Raw genomic sequence first — 22250 nt, 5'->3', positions numbered from 1 at the left:
CTGAGAGTAATCATGGAAGCAAAACTTTCCGAGGCAGAATGGGTTCAAAGCCGATACGACCAATTGAACCTTATCGAAGAAAAACGACTGAACGCCATATGTCATGGTCAAGCCTACCAAAGGAAGATCAAAAAGGCTTTTGACAAGAAAGTCCACCCTCGAATCTACCATGAGGGAGAGCTGGTGATGAAGAAATTGCTACCAGCTCAAAAGGACAAAATCGGAAAGTGGGCCCCAAATTACGAAGGACCATACGTGGTGAAGCGATCTTTCTCCGGAGGAGCACTGATCCTCACAAGCATGGACGGAGAAGAACTTCGATACCCAGTCAACGCTGACGTGGTAAAGAAGCATTATGCTTGAAGATGTTGCTTGCACAAGCCCGCTAGGATGAAAACCCAAAAAGGGCATCCTAGGCAAAAGTTAGGGCGAAACGAAAAGCCCGCCAGTACAAGGGTACTAGGCAAAACAAAGGCAAAATTATCCCCGCTAGGATACGTCCTAGGCAAAAGTTAGGGGCAAAAGAATAAGATGTAAAAACAAAACAAGCAACGATCACTTGAATCGAAAACCGAAAGGCGGTTCAAGTGATAATCTTCTAGAAGCAAGCGTCTTGCAGCATCTACACTCCTGGCTCAGGCATCTCACCCGAAGCAGCTAGGGGAATGGGAAGAGCGACAATTACAGATATGATTGTTTAAGCCAAATGTATAAATAGCCCACCTTGGCCAGCCATTCTTCAGAAATTCCCTTTGCAAATCTTTCTGTAAAAACATTTTTGAATATTAATAAAATATCTATTCATTTCTTTTCTCTCTTGACCATGTGATTATGCCTCTAAATTGGTATTTCTAAAAATTGTATGAAATTCCTTAATAATCGGTCAATAAAGAAAATTGGAGGGGTTCCTATAAAATCCATAATCTCCTGTATAAAAGGCTCACAAAAATATTCCCTCACGTCGATGACGGAAATTCCTCCAAGAAAAGGAGGATAGGGAGAGCCATTCATTTTTCTAAAAACATTAAATAAAACTTGCATTTGTGCATCACACATATTAGTTGCACATTCAAAGACCTTATCATGAGGCAATTGCATAAAATAGAAAATAGAAAATTGCTTGTGTATGACAGCAGCAAACAAAATGAAGAAATTCAGAAAATCAACAAAAAAATACAGAAAAAACCGAAACCAGCAAAAAAGGCAAAAACACAGAAAAAGCCAACAAAAAGGCAAAATACAGAAAATCCAACAAAACTGAGCCTGGAGAGGCTTGCCAAAATAATACTCACCAAAAGACATCTCAGCTTGCATTCTCGGGCTGAACAAAAAACCAATTCATCGTACAGAATAATTGAGCCTGGAGAGGCTCGCCGAAATAATACTCTCTCAGAATAACTGAGCCTGGAGAGGCTTGCCGAAATAATACTCTCAGAATAACTGAGCCTGGAGAGGCTTGCCGAAATAATACTCTCAGAATAACTGAGCCTGGAGAGGCTTGCCAAAATAATACTCCCACAAAATAATTGAGCCTGGAGAGGCTTGCTGAAATAATACTCCCACAGAATAATTAAGCCTGGAGAGGCTTGCCGAAATAATACTCTCCAAAAGACGTCTCAGCTCGCATTCTCGGGCTGAACAAAAAACCAATTCATCATACAGAATAATTGAGCTTGGAGAGGCTCGCAGAAATAATACTCCCCAGAGATATCTCAACTCAAGCTCACGGAACAAATCCCCAGCGAGAGCTATCAAAGCAAGATCGACAAAATTCCCAATGGAAACACGATCACCCAAGCAGTATATCTAGTCAAAGGACTTAAAACTTCCTCAGTGGAAGATAGCTCTCCAACTCAGGCGTTGAGTGAGGCTAAGCCTGTAGAGGCTTCCTAAATAATACTCTGGGATACATAAGATCCCCAAATCCCCAGTCGCCTACTCAAGAGGCATTCCTACAAAAAGAAAAAAATCAAAAGATCAATAATCATTCCCCAAGTGGAATCCGGCTCTTGGCCAAACATCAAGCGTCAAGATGATCTGCCTAACAGAAGAGGCTAATCACAATCAATGACAAAATCCCCCCGCGGATAACAGCCTACACAGAGGCGACAAAACCAGAAAAACAAAAAGAGTCACCCGAATAAGGATAACCGGGATACTCCACCATCGTCGAAAGGACGTCAGCCAATCATAAGGCACCGCTCATCTCAGAAAGAGCATCTTCGTGTCTACACCCCAGGGAAACAGAAATTCCTCAATGGGCACCAACTATGCAAAGGAAAGTTGGGACACAAGAACCTATGAGTAACTGCACATCCCCTAGACGGATCCCTGCGTTATCCAGCCCTCAGTGGCACAAAAATAAAAAACAATCGTCAAAGCAGCATCGTGGACTGTGGAGACAAAATCAAAATCAACATCCAGAATACCCTCAGTGGATAATAGCCTACACAGAGGCTACAAAAATCAGAAAAATCAAAGAGAGACACCCGAATAAAGATAACCGGGATACTCCACAACGTCAAAGGACGTCAGCTAAACATAAGGCATCGCTCAACTCAGAGAGAGAGCATCTGTGTCTACACCCCAAGGAGTCAGAAATTCCCCATGGGTACCAACAATGCAATGCAAGTTGGGGCACAGGAACCTATGAATGACTGCACATCCCCTAGACGGATCCCTGCGTTATCCAGCCCTCAGCGGCACAAAATCAGAAAAAACGTCGAAGCAGCATTGTGGACTGTGGAGACAAAAATCATCTCAAAACCCTGGAGAGGGTAAACTCACACTGCCGAATGTTAAGAGGCAGGGCCTGGAGAGGCGATACTCAACTGCCGAATGTTAAGAGGCAGGGCCTGGAGAGGCGGTACTCAACTGCCGAATGTTAAGAGGCAGGGCCTGGAGAGGCGGTACTCAACTGCTGAATGTTAAGAGGCAGGGCCTGGAGAGGCAATACTCAACTGCTGAATGTTAAGAGGCAGGGCCTGGAGAGGCGATACTCAACTACCTCATGTTGAGAGGCAGGGCCTGGAGAGGCAGTACTCAACCATCAGCGTCGTCAAAGGCACGTTGGTGTTCAACTTCCGGCTCGGGCGTCGAGTGAAGTTGACCCTGGAGAGGGTAAACTTAGCTGCCTAGGTCGTCAGAAACAACCGAAGCAGAGCCTGGAGAGGCAGTACTCAATCATCGGTGATGTTCACACTGGTGTCTAGCTTCCGGCTCGGGCGTCGAGTGAGGCTAGGCCTGGAGAGGCGGGTACTCAACCATCAGCGTTGTCAGAGGCACGTTGGTGTTCAACTTCCGGCTCGGGCATCGAGTGAAGTTGACCCTGGAGAGGGTAAACTTAGCTACCGAGGTTGTCAGAAACGCCGAGGTATGCAACAACCTGGAGAGGCTACTCAACAATTTTCCACCGGAAGACGCTACAAGTCAGAAGGTTGGCACATCACCCGGACAATTGGGTCAACTCCTTTACTTGTCAGCCGGTACACCAAAAGGCCGTCCGACTAAGTAAAGGGGGGGCAGCTGTAGACCCCTAAAATTGTCCGGGTCGGAAATAAAGTTGGAAGACTCTCGAAGACCAAAGGAAAGTCAGCCGGAAGGACTCCCAGAAGACCATAGGAAGACTATCTGTAGGTTTAGAGGTCTTAGAATAGCTAAAATAAGAAAAGTGGGAGGAATGAAGCCCAATACGGCCTCCCAGAGGTTCAGTACGGCCGTATTGAACATTTTGAACTTCAATACGGCCGCACTGAACTCAATACGGCCGTATTGAAGTTTCTGAACTTCAATACGGCTGCATTGAATTCAATACGGCTGCACTGAACTTTAATACGGCTGCATTGAATTCAATACGGCTGCACTGAACTTCAATACGGCTGCACTGAACTTCAATGCGGCCGTATTGAGGTTTTTTGAACTTCAATACGGTCGTATTGAATTCAATACGGCCGTATTGTAGTTCAAAATTTCAATGTTGACCGTATTGACCCCCAGAGACCGTATTGAGCCTTTTCCTTATAAATATGACGTCAATGGGACGTCATTTCACACTTTTCCACTGAGTTTTAACCCTCTTCTTGAGTATTCTGGGTTTTTTTGAGCAGTGCTCTGCCTAGAAATCACTCGGAGAGTTGATCCGACAAAGTTCTTGAGTCACGAGCCATTTGCTTGAGTCTCGAACTGAGTCGAAGGGAAATCCTCCGGATTTCCATAGTTAAAATTTTCTAGGAGGGAGCGAGCGGGCTTGTAGAGCGAGGGAACGCCAAAAAGCTTCCCAGTTTTACTTGAATATAAAAGCACGCTTCAAAGGTTTCTTCTTAAGTCCTTCCTTTTACTGCTTTCTGTGTGTATATTTAACTGTCATCATGTAGATATTTAATTTACAATCGCTTATAATAAATAGGGGTAATTTAGTAATTTTGCGCTATTATTTAATAAATAATCTGTCATAGGGAACCCGAAAGGGGCGCTGTGGGGTGCTAACACCTTCCCCACGCGTAACCGACTCCCTTACCCAACTCTGGTTGTAATGGCCGAAGTTGATTTATAAAATCAATTGACTTATCCCTTTTTCCAATGTTTTGAGTAAAACATTGGTGGCGACTCCATGAACCCTTCCTTTTTATGAAAACCGCTAATCTATGGAGGGTCCCGCTTGGGATTAACATGGATTGGTGAGCCTTTTAATAAAATTGCTCGTTTGACGAGGTCTCAGTTTGAGAATAAGTCATTCTAGCAATCCATATATTTAAACAAATAAAAGAGTCCAACCATCCTTCGCGAATGCCGAAAGCCCGTTTCGGGCCGGTGGCGACAAATGTTGCCGAGATTAAGGTCCCTGAGCCTCAGTAGGAGGAGGTGGCCCCCTTGGAGACCCGAAGAAAAAGAAAGAGGGGAGAGAAAGAGGTCGGGGGGACCTCTGCCCCTCGAGATGCTAAGGAGGTGACCTCAAAGGCTGCCGACGCCGGCGCGGTTGACCTCATTGGGAGTCCTCCGCCCGAGGGAGCTCCCCAAGTGGCCGCCGAGGAGGTTGCTCAGGCCGCCGAGGAGGTTGCCCAGGCCACCAAGGTTGGTGCCTTGCTTTGTGGTTTTCCTTCTATACTGCCTTTTTCTTGACTTTTGACTTAGGAAGAAATTTTTGTCTTTTGTAGGCGGGGAATGCTGCCGAGGTCCAGGTGGCTCCGAGCTCGGAGGTACCAGGGGTGGGCGCCCCTGTTGCTGAGCAGAAGGCACTTGCTTCTGCTTTCGCTGAGACCCGCAAAAAGGGGCTGAGCTCCAAAGTCCCGACATCTACTCCTACGGCCTCGGAGCCGCCGTCCAGCTCGTTAAAGGGGGCCTCCAAGAGCCAATATCTCGTCCAATGCTTTGGGAAGGATCTCTCCCTCTCGCGGTTGGACCACATGAGCGCTTCGGAGGATATCGACTCACTGTGGAGTGCGGGGGTGACCTCGGAGAAATTCTTCCCCAAGGGTTCGCTTAGCTCGGCTGATCAGGCTATGATCGAGACGGTCGGGCCAGTGGAGGGCCTGAATTCTGCGGAGGTCTTCCTGTAGAGGGCCATGGCCATTGTGGATCACTGGAAGCATAAGTGGTTCAAGCAGTAGGGAGACCTCGAGAAAATGAAGGGTCGAGTCCGGCCGCTAGAGGAGGAGAACAAGGCCTTAGCGGCTGCTCTTGGTGATGCCAAGCTGCAGAATGAGGCCGAGCTTCAAGCCACCAGGAGGGAGCTGGTGAGAGTTCAGAAGTCCTTAGAGATTGCTCTGAGGTCTAATGAGACTTGCGCTGCCCAAGTGGGTGAGCTGTAGGAACTCGCCAGTTCTTCCCGGGGTCGGGTGCGTTCCTTGGAAGACAAGGTGACTTCACTGAAGGCAGATCTGGTGGTAGCGGTCGAAAAGCATCTTTGTGACGAGGTGTTTCTTGGCAGGAAAGAAGAGGAGGTCGCCGCTCTGAGGGTGGACCTTGCGAAGGTGGTTGCGGCGAAGGCGGAGCTAGAGAAGAAGCTCATCAAAACTGAGCGAGCTGTCCTGTTCGAGCACAAGAAAGGATTCCTCAAGGCAGCTCGCCAGGCGAGGTTGCTTGCGCCCGGGGTCGACCTCTCGGCAATGCACGTGGAGAAAGAGGTGCGCTTTGGGCGGCTGGTGAAGGAAAACGACCTTCAGGACAACTCGAGTGAGAATGCCTCCGCCTAGGCTGGCTTTGTAATAACTTAGTTTGTTTTGCTTTTTCTCTTTTGGATTCATGTTTGGAACTTATAAACATTGTTGTGTACATATTATTTTTCCGAGTTTTCACCTTTGCGCTTTTGATGATTTTGTTTTGACCTTCGTTTTTGAACTTATGTTTTTGCACTTGTGTTTTTGTGCTTTTTGGGGCTCAAACTTGGCCTAGCGTAGATTTGAATTATGGTTCGAACTCGACCTTCGCCAATATGAGATAATTCGTACCCCAGTTCGAACTCGACCTAAGGTGAAATTTAAACCTCAAGGTTCGGACTCGACCTCGGCGTAGTGTAAGATGATCGTACCAAGGTTCGAACTCGACCTCGGCGTAATATGAGGTAAATTGTACCAAGGTGCGAACTTGACCTTGGCTTAATGTAAGATAAATCGTATCAAGGTTCGAACTCGACCTCGGCTTAATGTAAGATAAATTGTACCAAGGTTCGAACTCGACCTCGGCTTAATGTAAGACAAATCGTACCAAGGTTCGAACTCGACCTCGGCTTAATGTAAGATAAATCGTACCAAGGTTCGAACTCGACCTCAGCTTAATGTAAGACGAATTGTACCAAGGTTCAAACAAGACCTCGGCGTAATATGAGATAAATCGTACCAAGGTTCGAACTCGACCTCGGCTTAATATAAGACAAGTCGTGTCAGGGTTCGAACTCGACCTTGGCTTAATATAAGACAAGTCATGCCAGGGTTCGAACTCGACCTTAGCTTAATATAAAGCATTGCGTGGTAAAACGATGTAGGGTTAAGAGAGTATGAATGGAAAAAGAATGAGTTATTTTATTAATATGGTGGGTGTGCCTCGTTAAAAACCCTCTCAACCAAAACCCATCTTTCTATTTTTTGGGACAAAAGACTAAGGCGGGAAAAGAGTGCACAGCTCATTCTTACAATTTCAACCGAAGTAGAACATGAGATGCGTGGCATTCCAAGTTCGCGGGATGGCTTTGCCGCTGAGTTCTTCTAGTCGGTAAGCCCCGTTTTCCAAGTCTTCTACAACTCGAAATGGGTCGTCCTAGTTGGGTGCAAGTTTTCCTTCTGATGGGTCTCTCCGTACCTCGCCTAACAGTCGCCACACCAAGTCGCCAACTCGGAAAGAGCAAGGTCGAACTTGCGTGATATACCTTTTGGAAGCTCGGAGTTTGCAGGCTTATTCATGGATCTGAGCTTCCTCTCTGAGCTCGTCGATCAGGTCAAGGTCGGCTGCTATCTCCTGATCGTTCTGCTCGCTATCGAAGACTTGGCGTCGATGAGATGTCTCCCCGACTTCTACTAGGATCATTGCGTCAGCTCCGTAAGTTAGCCTGTAAGGCATTTCTTGCGTTGTTGACTGGGGGGTGCAATGGTATGCCCAGAGGATGCTGGGGAGTTCGTCGGCCCATTTTCCTTTGGCGTTCCCTAGCCATTTCTTGAGCTCTCGGAGTATCACCTTGTTGGTGGCTTCGGCTTGGCCATTGGTCTGGGGATGCTCCACCGAGGTTGGGAGGTGTTTGATACCGAGCTCATGGAGGAAGTCCTCAAAGCTTTATGCGATGAACTACCTGCCGTTATCGGTAACAAGGGAATGAGGGATGCCAAACCTGCATATGATGCTCTTCCAAGTGAATTTTTGCACATTCTCGGCAATGATCTTGGCGAGTGGACACGCCTCGATCCACTTGGTGAAGTAATCAATTGCCACCAGGAGAAACTTGAGTTGACCTTTCGCGGGGGGGAATGGTCCAAGGATGTCCATTCCCCACTGGGAAAAAGGCCAGGATGATGTCATCTGGTGGAGGGTTTTGGGTGGTTGCCGATGTGTATTGCCGAACTGCTGCCATTCCTTGCATCTTTGTACGTAGGCTTGATAGTCCGACTTCAATGTGGGCCAGTAATATCCAGCTCGGAGTACTCTGGTCGCCATTGAGCGCGCTTTGGAGTGCATACCACATATTCCCTGATGGATCTCCTCGATGACATAAGCAGCTTGAGGCGCGGTCAAGCATTTGAGCAATGGGGCGGAGATGCAGCGTTTGAACAACTCGTCTCCGATAATTACGAACTTAGTTGACCTTACCCTCATCCTCCGAGCTTCATCCTTATCCTCGGGCATGATTCCTTCCTTTAAGTAATTCCAAATGCTTGTCATCCATCCTTGTTCTTCGCCGTCACTGGTGTTGACGACCTTGTCATCCAAGCTGGGTGAATGTAAGGTCTCCTGTATGATGGTCCGATGTTGTCCGGGATGCTTCGTGCTGGCAAGCTTGGATAAGAGGTCAGCTCTTGCGTTTTGCTCGTAGGGTACATGGTGGATTGTGAACTCGTCGAAGGAGGAGATTTGTTGGGTGGCTATATGGAAATACCTCTGCAGTAAGGTGTCCTTGGTCTGATACGCCCCGCTGAGCTGTTCCACCATGAGTTTTGAATCTTTGTTGCAACTCACTCTCCGTGCTCCGAGGTCGCGAGCCAACCTTAGCCCTGCGAGAAGCACCTCATACTCTGCCTGGTTGTTGGTCACCTTGAAGCCAAACTTGAGGGATTGCTCTAAAGTAACTTGATTCGGCCCTTCCAAGATGATACCTGCACCACCACCCTTAGAGTTAGAGGACCCATCAACATGTAAAGTGGTTCATCGATCGAGGTTGGTGTCAATTCGACTACGAAGTCGGCCATACATTGAGCTTTTAGAGCGCCGCGACTTTCATACTGGATGCCGAACTCTGACAATTCTACCGACCATGCTATCATCCGCCTGGCAAGTTCTGGCTTTCTCAGGATTTGCTTGATTGGGTAGTCGGTCCTGAAGACCACCTGGTGGCTTTGAAAGTAAGGTCGAAGACGCCTAGCTGCGATAACAAGTGCCAGTGCGAGCTTTTCAATTGTCTGGTACCATTTTTCCGTGTCTTGGAGGACTCGGCTGATAAAATAGACCGGCGTCTGCACTTTTTGGTGCTCATGTACTATTGTCGCAACCCAAAAATTTTTGATCTTGCGACCTACGATTTAGACATCCTTTTGAAAATCTCATCAATTAAGGAATGCCTGGACGCCAGACTAATGCTTAATCAATGATTTTAAAAATAAGTTCATGGAGTCGCCACCAATGTTTTACTCAAAACATTGGAAAAAGAAAAGCTTTTTAAAAGTCCAATAATGGCCTTGATAACCAGAATTAGGTTCGGGGATCGGTTACGTGTAGGGAATGTATTAAGCACCCCTACAACGCCCTAAATCGATACCCTATGATGAAGTTAACGTAATAAGAATTAATAGTTTAAATATTTAATCCCCTTTATTAATGATTATTTACATGAAAATTAAATTACACGGTGAACCCCTAAGAAATCTACATAATTGCATTTATTATAGTAATATATAAAATAAAAGAAGAGAAAGATAAAACAAGAGATTGATGAGTAATACTTCGTAACAAGCTTTATTGGATCTTCAACTATGGAGGTTTTAGGTGCTTTGTGGCAACCTTTCACACTACAATAAGCCACACAAACTCAAGAAATACAATAGGAGAGAGAGAGAGAGAAATTTCGAGCTCTAAGGAGCTTTGGACGAAATTTTGGAGGTCCTTTGAACAGTGCCCGAGATTTCTTATTTATAGGCATCAGACGTGGGCCGAAATGGCCCGTTCTGGATTCGGAACGACCCGTTCTGGATTCGGAACGACCCGTTCCGAATTCGAACTTATGTGGCATTTTCGTACCCTAGAACGGCCCGTTCTAAAATCAGAACAGCCCGTTCCGGGGTAAAAAATTTAGCCCCTTTGATTGGTTCGGAACAGTCCGTTCTGGTCTAGAACGGCCCGTTCCAACCCATATTTTTTTAGGCCTTTTAGAAGCCTCAGAATGGCCCATTCTGATCCAAGAACGGCCGTTCCGGACTTGGGAACGGCCCGTTCCGAGTTTGGAACGGCCTGTTCCAGGCCACTAAAAAAGTTAATTTAGGCTTTTGGGCCCTCTGATGTCCTATCTTCTTGTTTTTTTTCCCCGGATGAAATTAGTTGTCTATAGCTGCCCCTCTTTACTTGTCCTTTGGAATAGTTGTGTTGCTTTTCCAAAGACAAGTAAAGACGTAGACATTTTGTCGGGGTCTTCTTCTCGTCTCTGTGTTGATGCTTCTACGTTGCTTCCCTTGGACAAGTGTATTTGCTTATATCCTCACCCTTTAGAGCAGTTGAGCATTGATGGCGTACTCTATTGGGTAACAAGGTTGACAAACTGTACACCTGATCTTCAGTCTTCGAGTAGAAGCTCCATTGTTTCTCTTGTGATAATGTGTCCCTTTATTTGTAGCTTGTTTAAGAGGGAGTATTATTATGGCTGGCCTCTCCAAGCTACCTGCTGAACGGTGAGTATTGTTGTGTCGGCCTTTCTAGGACACCTGCTGATGTTGTGAGTATTGTTGTGCCGGCCTCTCCAGGCTGCCTGCTGATATTGTGAGTATTATTGTGCCGGCCTCTACAGGCCGCCTGCTGACATTGTGAGTATTATTGTGCCAGCCTCTACAGGTCGCTTGCTGATGTTGTGAGTATTGTTATGCCGGCCTCTCCAGGTCGCCTGCTGATGTTGTGAGTATTGTTGTGATGACCTCTCCAGGCCGCCTGCTGATATTGTGAGTATTGTTGTGCCAGCCTCTCTAGGCTGTCTGATGATTTTGTGAGTATTGTTGTGTCAGCCTCTCCAGGTCGCCTGCTGATGTTGTGAGTATTATTGTGCCGACCTCTCTAGGCTGCCTGCTGATATTGTGGGTATTATTGTGCCGACCTCCCCAGGCTGCCTACTAATGTTGTGAGTATTGTTGTGTCGACCTCTCTAGGCCGCCTGCTGATATTGTGAGTATTATTGTGCCGGCCTCTCCAGGCCGTTTGCTGACATTGTGAGTATTGTTGTGCCAGCCTCTCCAGGCTGCCTGCTGATGGTGATGATGTAATTGCCCCTTTTCTATGGGAGGATGTCTGATGAAGACGAGGATTGCTGGTAGGTGGTGCCCTTGTGATGGTGGGCAAAAGAGTTGATGGGTGACAGGGATTCTAGTGTTGCCCCTGCCATGTGAGTATTGTGATGCCTCTCTAGGCGCATGTTGATGTTTGTTGATGACTGATTGTTTGATTGTTGATGCCCCTGGTTTGGGCTACTTTTGCTCAGGTGATGTCAATTGGAACTTGTGTTTCCCTTTTTGGCTTTTTGAGATGCAAAGAATGCTAAATGCTTATTTATGCATGATGGTAGTTTTTCATATTTCGAATAATTCCCCTTTAATAAAGAAATTTTTCTAAGTGTGTGAAATGCTTTTGAGATGCGTGCAATGCATGTTTTGATTTTAGTTTTTTTCTTTTTAGAAGGTGGCTTTCCTTTTCTCCTTCTCATGAATAGACTGCTTCGATTGATGCACAACTTTAGTGGTATTCGCCATTCGATGTATTGAGCTACCTTGGGGGTTCTCCCTTTTTCTTTTTGTTTTTCAAAAACCCTAACTTTTGCCTAGGATGTATCCTAGCAGATATAATTTTTGCTCTTTTCTTTTGCCCTAATTTTTGCCTAGGATGCCCTTTGTGGGTTTTCATCCCAGCGGGTCATTTTCATTTTTTTTGTTTCTTTTTTTTGTTTAAATTTTGACAACCATCAACAATATACGTCATTAAGATTAGACAAGACAGAAAGGAAAGAAAAATATGATTTAGAATGAATGGTTAGTGAAGGTAAGATGATTTAGAATGAATAGGTAGTGGAGGTAGGTGAGTGTTTAAGTTTTTTAAACACACATTTCCTTGGATAATTATTATAATCATTCTCCTAATTATCTTGAACTACATATCTGAGTCTCAGGCAGAGTCTTCGTAGAATTTGGCCCCTTGTAGAAGTGTTCAAGCCACCTTTTAGCTTTCAACTATGAGAATCATCACTTGCTATTTTTATCCTTTTTAGATCCCTAATTTTTGCCTAGGACGTGTCCTAGCGGGAACTTTTGATTTTTTTTTACCTAAGATGCCCTTTACGGGTTTTCATCCTAGCAATATTTTGCAAGTGATATTATTTTTGGCATAACACTACTTTGCTTTGACAAAATCTCCTGCCATCCAGGTTTGGGAGAACCAGCGTCTTTGATGATTAACACTGCCCCCCATTCCCATACACCAAGGAGAAAGATGTTGCCCCCACCTACGGGTGTTGAAAGAGAGTTCTTTCATGAGCCGAGATTTGTGGTTCCTTTGTCGGCCAAATTGGGCGAAAGTTGTTTTTTTTTTTGCAAGAATCTTCTTATGCAATGAGAATCTTGTGTAAGACTCTTCTGATCACTTTCTTATTTTTGTGTGTTTCGAGGAAGTGATCTTCTTATCTACCTTAGACTCAGATAATGCGTTGTAGATGTTCGAAGCTTTGATTAATTTTATTATCTTCGGTCATGTTTGTTTTTTTTTTATTTTATTTTTTTCATGGTGATTGATTTTGAATTTAATGTGTGACACAAGAGAGAAAAGAATAAACACAAGAGATTTATGAAATGACGTATATTATTTAATGAATGCAAAAAAACTTGTACAAGCCCTTATTTTTGAACTCGTGACCGTAGGTGAAGTTCATGAGTTTGAGCTTTTTTTTTTTTTTGGAAAAAGAGAGCCCCTAACAACTATCGTCCCAAAATGGTTACTCATCTAGTCATTCCTTGATGTGTGTTGTGTTGGCCTCAAACTTGAGTTGCCCGGCATTGATAAGCTCTTACACACGAGATTTCAAAGCATTACAACTTTCTATGGAGTGGCCTGCTGCGGCGTGATAATCGCATGTTTCCTCGGGCCTATACCATAGTGGGTAAGGCGGTTGCTGCTTTCTTTGTGGCGGAGTTCTTACCAGCATGGATGCCTTCACCAATTGAGGGAATAGCTCTGTGTAGCTTATAGGAATTTTATCAAGTTCCCTTTTCTGCTTTTGGTGATGCTTTGGTCGTTCGAGGAGTAGCGGAAGAGGTTAGAACATTGATTTCATTTCCCCCAAAAGTCTTCTCATACCCTTGGCTTTCAGGAAATTTTCCTATCTTCCCACTTTTTAGACCTTGCTCGACTCTATCCCCAATAGTGACTATGTCAGAAAAGAGAGTCAAAGTGTTCCCTATCATCTTGTCATAATAGGGTCCACTTAAAAAATTGATGAACATTGTCACCATCTCCTTATCAGATAATGAAGGCTTTACTTGTGCAGCCATTTCTCTCCATCTCTGTGCATAGGTTTTGAAGGACTCGTCACCCTTCTTGCTCAAGCTTTGCAAATCAGACCTATCAAGAATTAGGTCGATGTTGTACTTGTACCGACAAAGAAAGGCGTCGGCTAACTGTTTCCATGTCTGGATCTTCCCTCCATCCAGCTGCATGTACCAATTGAGAGCAGCATCTGAAAGGCTTTCCTGAAAATAGTGTATCAGGAGCTTTTCGTTGCTCACATAGGCAGCCATCTTCCTACAGTACATTGTTAGATGTACTTTTCGACAACTGGCTCCGGTGTACTTTTGGAAGTCAGGGATTTTGAACTTGGCGGGGAATTGGATATCCTGCACTAGGCACATATCCGCAGCCTCTTTAACGTCAAAATTGTGGCCTTCCACAACTCTCAGTCTTTCTTCCAAGGCGTTTAGATGATCGTTACCGACGTTGCTATTACTATTGTCGTGCTGCAATTTTTTCATGGCCTCAAGCATTCTAGCCATTTGTTCCTTGAGCTGTTCGAGCTCCTCATTGAGGATACGATTTCTTTCCTCTAGGTCTTCCATAACCTTTATCTTTTGAGCTCGTGTGAGTACGAAATGTTGAAAAGCCACCTTTAAGGGATAAGATAGTTTCCTATCAAGCTTATTTAAATGGTAATGCATGAAGGGAGTTTCTATCAAAGACTTGATGACTCATCCTTGTCGAGAGGTGAGTTATCGGTGTTCCTCTTCATAATATTTTATGATGTGACAGAGGTCACACTGATTTCTCGTCTTTGATACAAATCTCCTTGTGATCCTAAATATATGATATGCATGTTCCCTTTTTAATCTCTCTTTTTATTTTATTTTATTTTATTATTATTTTTTTGTTATTATTTTTTTTTGGAAAATGTATGATGCCCCTTTTTTAAAGAAGGGATGTATGCTTCTCACAGATCTTATTTTCACACTAGGTTTTCTCTCACATGATAATGCATTTTTTAATTTTTTTTGTGTTTTTTCTTTACCTTAGGGGAATTATGAATGATTTGAATAGACAAAATGCAACAAACATATGCTCATACAATCCACAAACAGTCGTGTAGAAATCCATGGTCTATGGTCCCTGCACGAAAAGTGCATTGTATAGGATGGTTCTAATCTCACTGGTCTTAAGGCCCCCAAGGTGCCCCCCTTATAGGGACCCAGTATCTCTGTCGCCGTCACCTAGCAAACTCTAAGGTCTGTCACAGTATTTCAGGCTAGAGTAACCGGTTATCACCTTGAGTGTGATTTCCGACAAGGCTCGTAGGCTCCAAGGCCAAACTTGGGCCCGTCGTACGTCAACCACTCCCTATGTTTAATACCCTCATGCCCCCGGGTGTAAGGGGAACTGTTGTGTGCAAAAGTTTGTATACAATTTTATTTCAAACAAGTGCGGAATTTAAATAAGCAAACAGATATCAAAGCCAAACAAAGAAAACAAACAAGGTAAAGGGGAAAAATATTTAAATTATTATTCTTATTTTATAAACTTCATCATTTATTTGGGCCTGACCCTCTTAAAACGTCCCCAGTGGAGTCGCCATCTGTCGCAACCCGAAAATTTCCGATCTTGCGACCTATGATTTAGACATCCTTTTGAAAATCTCATCAATTAAGGAATGCCCAGACGCCAAACTAATCCTTAATCAATGGTTTTGAAAATAAGTTCGTGGAGTCGCCACCAATGTTTTACTCAAAACATTGGAAAAAGAAAATATTTTTAAAAGTCCAATAATGGCCTTGATAACCAGAATTGGGTTCGAGGGTCGGTTACGTGTAGGGAAGATATTAAGCACCCCTACAACGCCCTAAATCGGTACCCTATGATGAAGATAACGTAATAAGAATTAATAGTTTAAATATTTAATCCCTTTATTAATGATTATTTACATGAAAATTAAATTACACGGTGAACCCCTAAGATATCTACATAATTGCATTTATTATAGTAATATATAAAATAAAAGAAGAGAAAGATAAAACAAGAGATTGATGAGTAATACCTTGTAACAAGCTTTATTGGATCTTCAACTATGGAGGTTTTAGGTGCTTCGTGGCAACCTTTCACACTACAATAAGCCTCACAAACTCAAGAAATACAATAAGAGAGAGAGAGAGAGAAATTTCGAGCTCTAAGGAGCTTTGGACAAAATTTTGGAGGTCCTCTGAACAATGCCCGAGATTTCTTATTTATAGGCATCAAACGTGGGCCGGAACGACCCGTTTTGGATTCGGAATGACCCGTTCCGAATTTGAATGTTATGTGGCATTTTCGTACCCTAGAACGGCCCGTTCTGAAATCAGAACGGCCCATTCTGAAGTGAGAACGGCCCGTTCCGGGGTAAAAAATTTAGCCCCTTTGATTATGTTTCCTGATCTGGCTGAACACCTCAGCCAGGTCGACAACATGACCCTCGGTCGAGGTAGTTTTGACCACCATGTCATCGACGTAGACTTCCATGTTTCGCCCGATCTGTTGGTGGAACACCTTGTCCATCAGCCGCTGGTAATGGCCCCTGCATTTTTGAGACCGAAGGGCATCACTCGGTAGCAAAAGTTGGCGTGGTCAGTGATGAACGACGTGTGCACCTCGTTTGGTGGGTACATCATGATCTGGTTGTACCCGGAGTAAGCGTCAAGGAAGTTGAGGAGGGCATGTCCGGATGCTCCATCAACCAGCCTGTTGATGCTCGACAAGGGGTACGAGTCCTTAGGGCATGCTTTGTTCAAGTCGGTATAATCGACGCACATGTGCCACTTCCCCGAGCTCTTCTTTTCTAGTACCACGTTTTCCAGCCACGTGGTGTATCTGACCTCGTGGATGAAGCCTGCGTTCAACAGCTTTTGTGTTTTGGTGATGATGGCCCCTCGCCTCTCACCGCTGACCTTCTGCTTCCTCTGAGCCACTGGTCTCGCCTCCTTATGAATTGACAACCTGTGACAGATGAAGTTAGCATCTATACCTGGCATGTCGGCGCTGGACCATGCAAAGAGGTCGGCGATCTTGGAGATTTCGACTTCTAGCTGTCGCCGTAACTCCGGGTTCAGCTGCCGGCTGATTTTGGTGCATTGCCCAGGAGTCTTTCCGATCTGGAGGTCATCGAGCTCGTCGATGGGACTTGGTCGTTCATCATGGGAGTCCGACCTCGGATCTAGGTCAATAATGTCCACGTGGGTGATATGAGCCACTATGGGAGGGTCACTTTTACGACGCTCTTTGGATGGCGAGACTTTTAGACTTTCGGTGTAGCACTGCCGAACTATCTTCTGGTTTGCGCGGACGAAGATAATCTTGCCACCACTCCCTGGGAATTTCATGGTGAGGTGCAGAGTAGACACCACTGCCCCGAGTTAGTTCAACGTTGGTCTTCCAATGATGATGTTGTAAGACGTGTTGGCCTCGACGAGGAGGTAGCAGACCATGATTCTCCTTGAATTAGGAGAAGTTTCGAAGGTTGTCAATAGATCCACGTATCCTCGAGTGTGGACTCGTTCACCTGCAAAACCGACTAGAGGTTCTGTGTGAGGTTGGATGAGGGAGTGAGGGATGTATAACCTGAGGAACGTCAGCCAATATAGGACGTCAACCGAGCTCCCTTAGTCGATCAGTGTCTTGTGAACCTCCCAATTGGCGACCTCGACGGCGATGACCATTGGATCGTCCTAGTTGGGGCAAATGCCAGTGTAGTCATCGTCGGTGAAGGTGATTGGTGGTGTATTTTGGTGCGAGGCCGAGGTAGCGGAGTGGACATTGTTGATGCTGCGCAGGTGCCTTTTTCGTGCTAAACTGGTAGAGCCTCCCCCTGCGAAACCACCTGCAATTGTGTTGATAACCCCCCATAAGGGAGCTGACCTTATTTCCTGGCTTACCTCGACCTGCACTGCGCCACCAGCGTTTTGCTAGGATCTAGAGGGTTGGTCTGTGCGGGTGCCTGCACCTCGACCTCGCCCCCGTCCTCGTCTGTTGTAGCCTCCTCGGTGGCTTTGCTGCCGTTGGATGTATTGTCCGAGGTGTCCCGCCTGGACGAGCTCCTCTATGCGATCTCTGAGGGTGTGACACTCCTCGGTTGTGTGACCATAGTTCCTGTGGTATCGACAGTGCTTGGTTTTGTCCGCGCTGTTGGGATTGTGTCTAGGAGGTGGCAGGGTGAGCAGGTTGTTGCTACTGACTTCTTCCAGGATGTGTACTCGGGGCATATTCAGGGGAGTGTAGAAGTCATATCTCCCCCCTTTATTTGCCCTAGCAGTTTTCTTGAACTGGCTGTCATTAGTGACCTTCATCTTGTCTTTATGACCATGGTCTGGCTTTGCCTGTGACTTGCCGCGAACCTGGTCACGAAAAGCGGAGTGCTCTTCCATCTGGATGTACCCGACAGCTCAAGCACGAAGTTCATCCATGTCGCGAGGAGCTTCTCGACACAGGCTATCTATGAAAGGTCCGGGCTTGAGCGCGATGAGCATGGCGTGTAGGGCGACTTCGGGGTTCAGATTCCGAATCTTGACCGAGATGCTGGCGAAGCGCTCCATGAATGCCCTTAGTGACTCATCGTAGCCTTGCCTGAGACTGGCCAAGGCGACCGATGTGACATGGTGAGGCCGACTCGTGGCGTACTGCGTCGTGAATTGCTTTACCAGAGTGTCGAAGTTGTCGATCGACTCAGCCGACAATTGAGTGTACCAATTGAGTGCGGCCCCCTTGAGCGAGGTCGAAAAAACCCTACACAAAATAGCATCTTCATTAGTGTAAAGGTTTACCTACATAGTGTACAGGTTGATGTGCTCGTCCGGATCTGTCGTGCCGTTGTAGCGGTCAACGTGGAGAGACTTCCAACCGAAAGGGAGAGGCGTTTCCATGATATCGTCCATAAAAGGATGGCGACAAAAGCTCACCCGATTTCCAGAGACCTCGGCATGAGCATTGCCGACTTCATGGGCCGACCTGTTGGGGAGTCGGTGCCCTAGGTGTGGTTGGGGGTTGAGAGACCGAGTGCCCCTCCTCTTTGTGTTGACTAATCGGTTGAGGGGGCTGATCAGAAGGGTTCCAAGGAAGCTGGGCGCGAATACGCTCGTTCTCGGCGCGCAACGCCGCTAGGTTAGCCTCATTCGCGGTATGCAGCACTGCTAGGTCAGTTTCGTGCTTGGCACGGATGTTTTGTAGATCGGTGGTGTGTTGCTACCGCATCTGCTCGACCTGTTCGATCAGTCTTCTCAATGCTACTTCGTTGTCCATGCTTGTCGTGCGCTTTATGTCGTTTGCTGCTCGTCTACTATGGCTTCGGGTGAAAACCATAAGCGTGACAAATAAGCGTTGTCTTGATTGGCCCCACGGTGGGCGCCAAATGTTCTTACTGGAGATCGGTCGTGGGGGACGATCTACTGGGTAAGATCGGTGAGCCTCCTTCACTGGGTACGATTGCTGTTCCAAGGCGGGGGTGGTACCTGCAAAAGAGACTCCGATGCTAAAGTTAGTGTTTGTAGATGTATATGTCTCGTATAAGTAATGCACGTACTTTTGTGTGAATTAGGATTTCATTGGGCCTTGGGTCTGAGATCAGTTATGACCTACTTGTATGTCGAGGTGACGTCGCCTAGCGCGTGTCCGAGGTCGCTCCGCGCTGAGATGCCGAGCTTGAGCTCGGCATAGCGGTACGGATAGTACAGTTACGAATAATAAATTTATAGGCTAATTAGGTACTCATGGATAATGGGGATGGATAGTTTTGTACCCGATTATAAATGGGGCGGGAGCGGGTATGATGATATTCATCCTCACGGGTACTCGTTTAATAATATTTCTTAAATATCCTAATTATCCTTGTACCACATAACACTAAAACTACACTCTCTCATCTTATTTTCTTACAAAAGTGAGGTTGATGAAGTTACCAACATGTGTTAAGCATGTTATAAAATTATGTTGGGTGTAATTTGATAAATTTTCTAGCTTTGATTGAAGCAATAAAATTTATGTATTTTAAGTTGTTTACTTTCATTTGGAATTATGAGATTGAATTATTGTAGCTTTATGATGAGACTTTAACTTACTTGTGAGATTGATGTATTTTAAATTATTGATTATCTTGCATTTTTATTATTATTTTAACAAAATTAAAGTTAAATACAAGTTCAAAATTCACATTGGATTTTATTCAAATAGGTATAATCCATGGAATTGCAGAAATTATAAAAATGAAAGAATTCGAGATAATAAATATAAGATTTTTAATATTTCAATGACATTAAATATAAACTTAAAATTATTTGTAATATAATTTTTTTAATTTCTTAAAAAATTTATAAATATCCATGGATATCCGTGGGTATTCAAGAAATTCATGGATACCCGCTTAATAGATACCCACGCGTGGCAATCTAACCCGCCCCGTGGGTACCCGCCCGAACCCGCCCCGATTTGGACAGGAAAAACCCGTGTTTATCGGGTTCGGATTTTCCCCGATTGATAAAATCGGGGGCGGGGACGGGGATGTTAATACCTGCCCCGCCCCCGCCCCCATCCCCGCCCCGCTTAATAATATAATTAAAAAATTATTTATATATATATAAATTAAAATTAGAAATATTTATATGTAAAAATTAATATTATTTTACTTTTCTTTTATTTTTTTTAAAATTTGTTCATATTTATTTAAAAGAAAAAAAGAAAAAAAAGAAGAAAAAATAAGAGCAGGGGCAGGGCGGGGAAACCCGAACCCCGCCGGGGGCGGGGATAGGTACCCAAATTTTACCCCAGGCGGCTATCGGGGGCGGGGGCGGGGCCGGGGAACGTAAAACCCGCCCCCGCCCCGCCCCGTTGCCATGCCTATCCAACAGGGTGGGGGCGGGTTTACTATTACCCGCCCCCATGAGGCCCCATTGCTATCCCTATTTGAGATTGTGATAAAGCTTATTTATCATGCCTAATCACTATAAGAATAATTCAAATTTCACTATCACAAGAATAATAAATAAATAAATAAATAAATATATTGAATATTGGTTACTAATAATTTTGTACATTTTATTGATTTTTTTGTATTTATTGGATAATTATTCTCACCTCTTATTTTTCTTTGTTATAAAATAAAATTAAAAATATTACAAAATAGATGGATCTACCTACGATTCCAGAAGCACTCATATAACTATCTGATTAAATTCTTCAATCCCAATTGCGAAACGAAAAATAATAAATTGAATATATTCAATTTATTATCCTCCTTTACTACAAAGTATTATAAAGAGAGGAGTATAGCAAATAGTATCCAAATTTTCTGTCTCAACGAATCGCACGTAGAGATATCGATAACACACGTAGAGTTAATGGTATTTCATAACTAATCGATTGAGCAGCCGCTCGTAGACCACCTAAAAAGGAATATTTATTATTTGACCCATATCCTGACATAAGTCCAATGGGAGCAATGCTCGAAATAGCAATCCATAAAAAAACACCAATACTCAGATCAGATAAAACAAAGTTATAGGCAAAAGGAATTACTGAATAGCTTATTATAATGGATATGATTGATATGGATGGTCCTATACTGAATAAACGAATATCTCCTCTACAGTTGTTATTACTATTGTCTTCCCTGAAGGGAATTAGAATATGGATGTAATTTCCAACTCCGTCACTTTTCAAGGAGTAGGACTATCTTCATTTGTATTTTTCCCCAACCAAGAGAACTCTACTATTATCGATGAACCTATCATAATAACTTTCTTTTCACCACCTGCCAACCATGTCGATCCAATTATAAATTTATTTCCATCACCAATATAATTATTGTAATAGTTGTGTAAAAAAAATAGTTTATAAATATATACTTATTGTAAATATATGTACATTATTTCATGAAATTTTATTTTGTCTTTATTATAAATATTATTAATTTTATAATTGCGTTAGTAAGACATTATTTAGTATTAAAATTTAGAATCATAAAAATAGATGTTACAGTTCGTCTTCTCCTCAGGAGTAAGGTGTGAGGTCGGCACCACATCATACTTTCAAGGAATCCAGGTCCAATAGAAGGAGAATAAAGGCTTCCCATGAAGAACAATAACATCAACATCCCTAGCACCTTGAGTATAAAGCTGTTGGAAATATTTTTTGTTTTTGCTAAATTGCATAAGCCCGTTTGTGTTGACACTACAACGCCATCATCACCAATAAGAGAGGAAATATTACTGGCCTTCTTTCTCCATCACGCACTCAAAATGACGTGATTCTTTGGTGCCAATATACCTCTTCTTGGGCTAAAAGATTAGCAAGGTAATTCTTCAACTTTAAGAATTCTGGAATAGAGTGTAAGTTAGAATTAAGCCTAAGCAACTCAAGTCTCCTTGCATAAGTTTATCTCCTTTCTAAACTTGGCACGAATTCGAGCACCCATTTAACAAAACATTTGAACACGAGTTCAATTTATAAATAATATCTGTAGAAAAATTAATGCCCCATTCAGCATAAACAATAGATGGAAGTTCATTCTCCTCCAACCATTTATTCTCCAAACGAAATCTTTTTTACCTCAACATACAATCTCTTTGATACAATCTCGGCTGAATGACGTTTAATTCAACATCATTAGCGTTAATCTCGGCGTGAAAATGAGATTTGGGTTTTAGAAAACCGACAAAACAATAAAATTGCGTTTTTAACTATCGCCAATTATTGCAGAGTTATTGCTTACTGTAACTCCGGAATTAGTGCCCTCGTTTCTCACCCCTTCAAGTCTTCAACCACCGTGATCCATGATTCAGGCGACATTTCTTGCCTCCACCCTCAATTCAGGA

General features: G+C 44.1%; 2 protein-coding genes across 2 annotated transcripts; both read right to left on the bottom strand.

Moving 5' to 3' along the window:
• Positions 1-7773: 7773 nt before the first annotated feature.
• Positions 7774-8963, bottom strand: LOC145954870 (uncharacterized). The gene is made up of 2 exons (XM_083069556.1): positions 8891-8963; positions 7774-8795 (listed from the first exon to the last, which is right to left on the bottom strand). Exons 1-2 carry the CDS (start codon positions 8961-8963, stop codon positions 7774-7776), a joined length of 1095 nt encoding a protein of 364 aa, XP_082925682.1.
• A 4173-nt stretch (positions 8964-13136) lies between these two features.
• On the bottom strand, positions 13137-13991 carry LOC145954869 (uncharacterized). Its single transcript, XM_083069555.1, has one exon. The coding sequence runs from the start codon at positions 13989-13991 to the stop codon at positions 13137-13139; it is 855 nt and encodes a 284-aa protein (XP_082925681.1).
• Positions 13992-22250: the final 8259 nt, after the last annotated feature.

Source organism: Cajanus cajan, chromosome 2 (assembly GCF_000230855.2).
Source record: "Cajanus cajan strain Asha chromosome 2, NIPB_CcT2T_4, whole genome shotgun sequence".
In the NCBI taxonomy this organism is placed as follows: domain Eukaryota; kingdom Viridiplantae; phylum Streptophyta; class Magnoliopsida; order Fabales; family Fabaceae; genus Cajanus; species Cajanus cajan.
The sequence above is the reverse complement of the archived record's forward strand: the minus strand, read 5'-3'. Positions and strand labels throughout refer to the sequence as shown.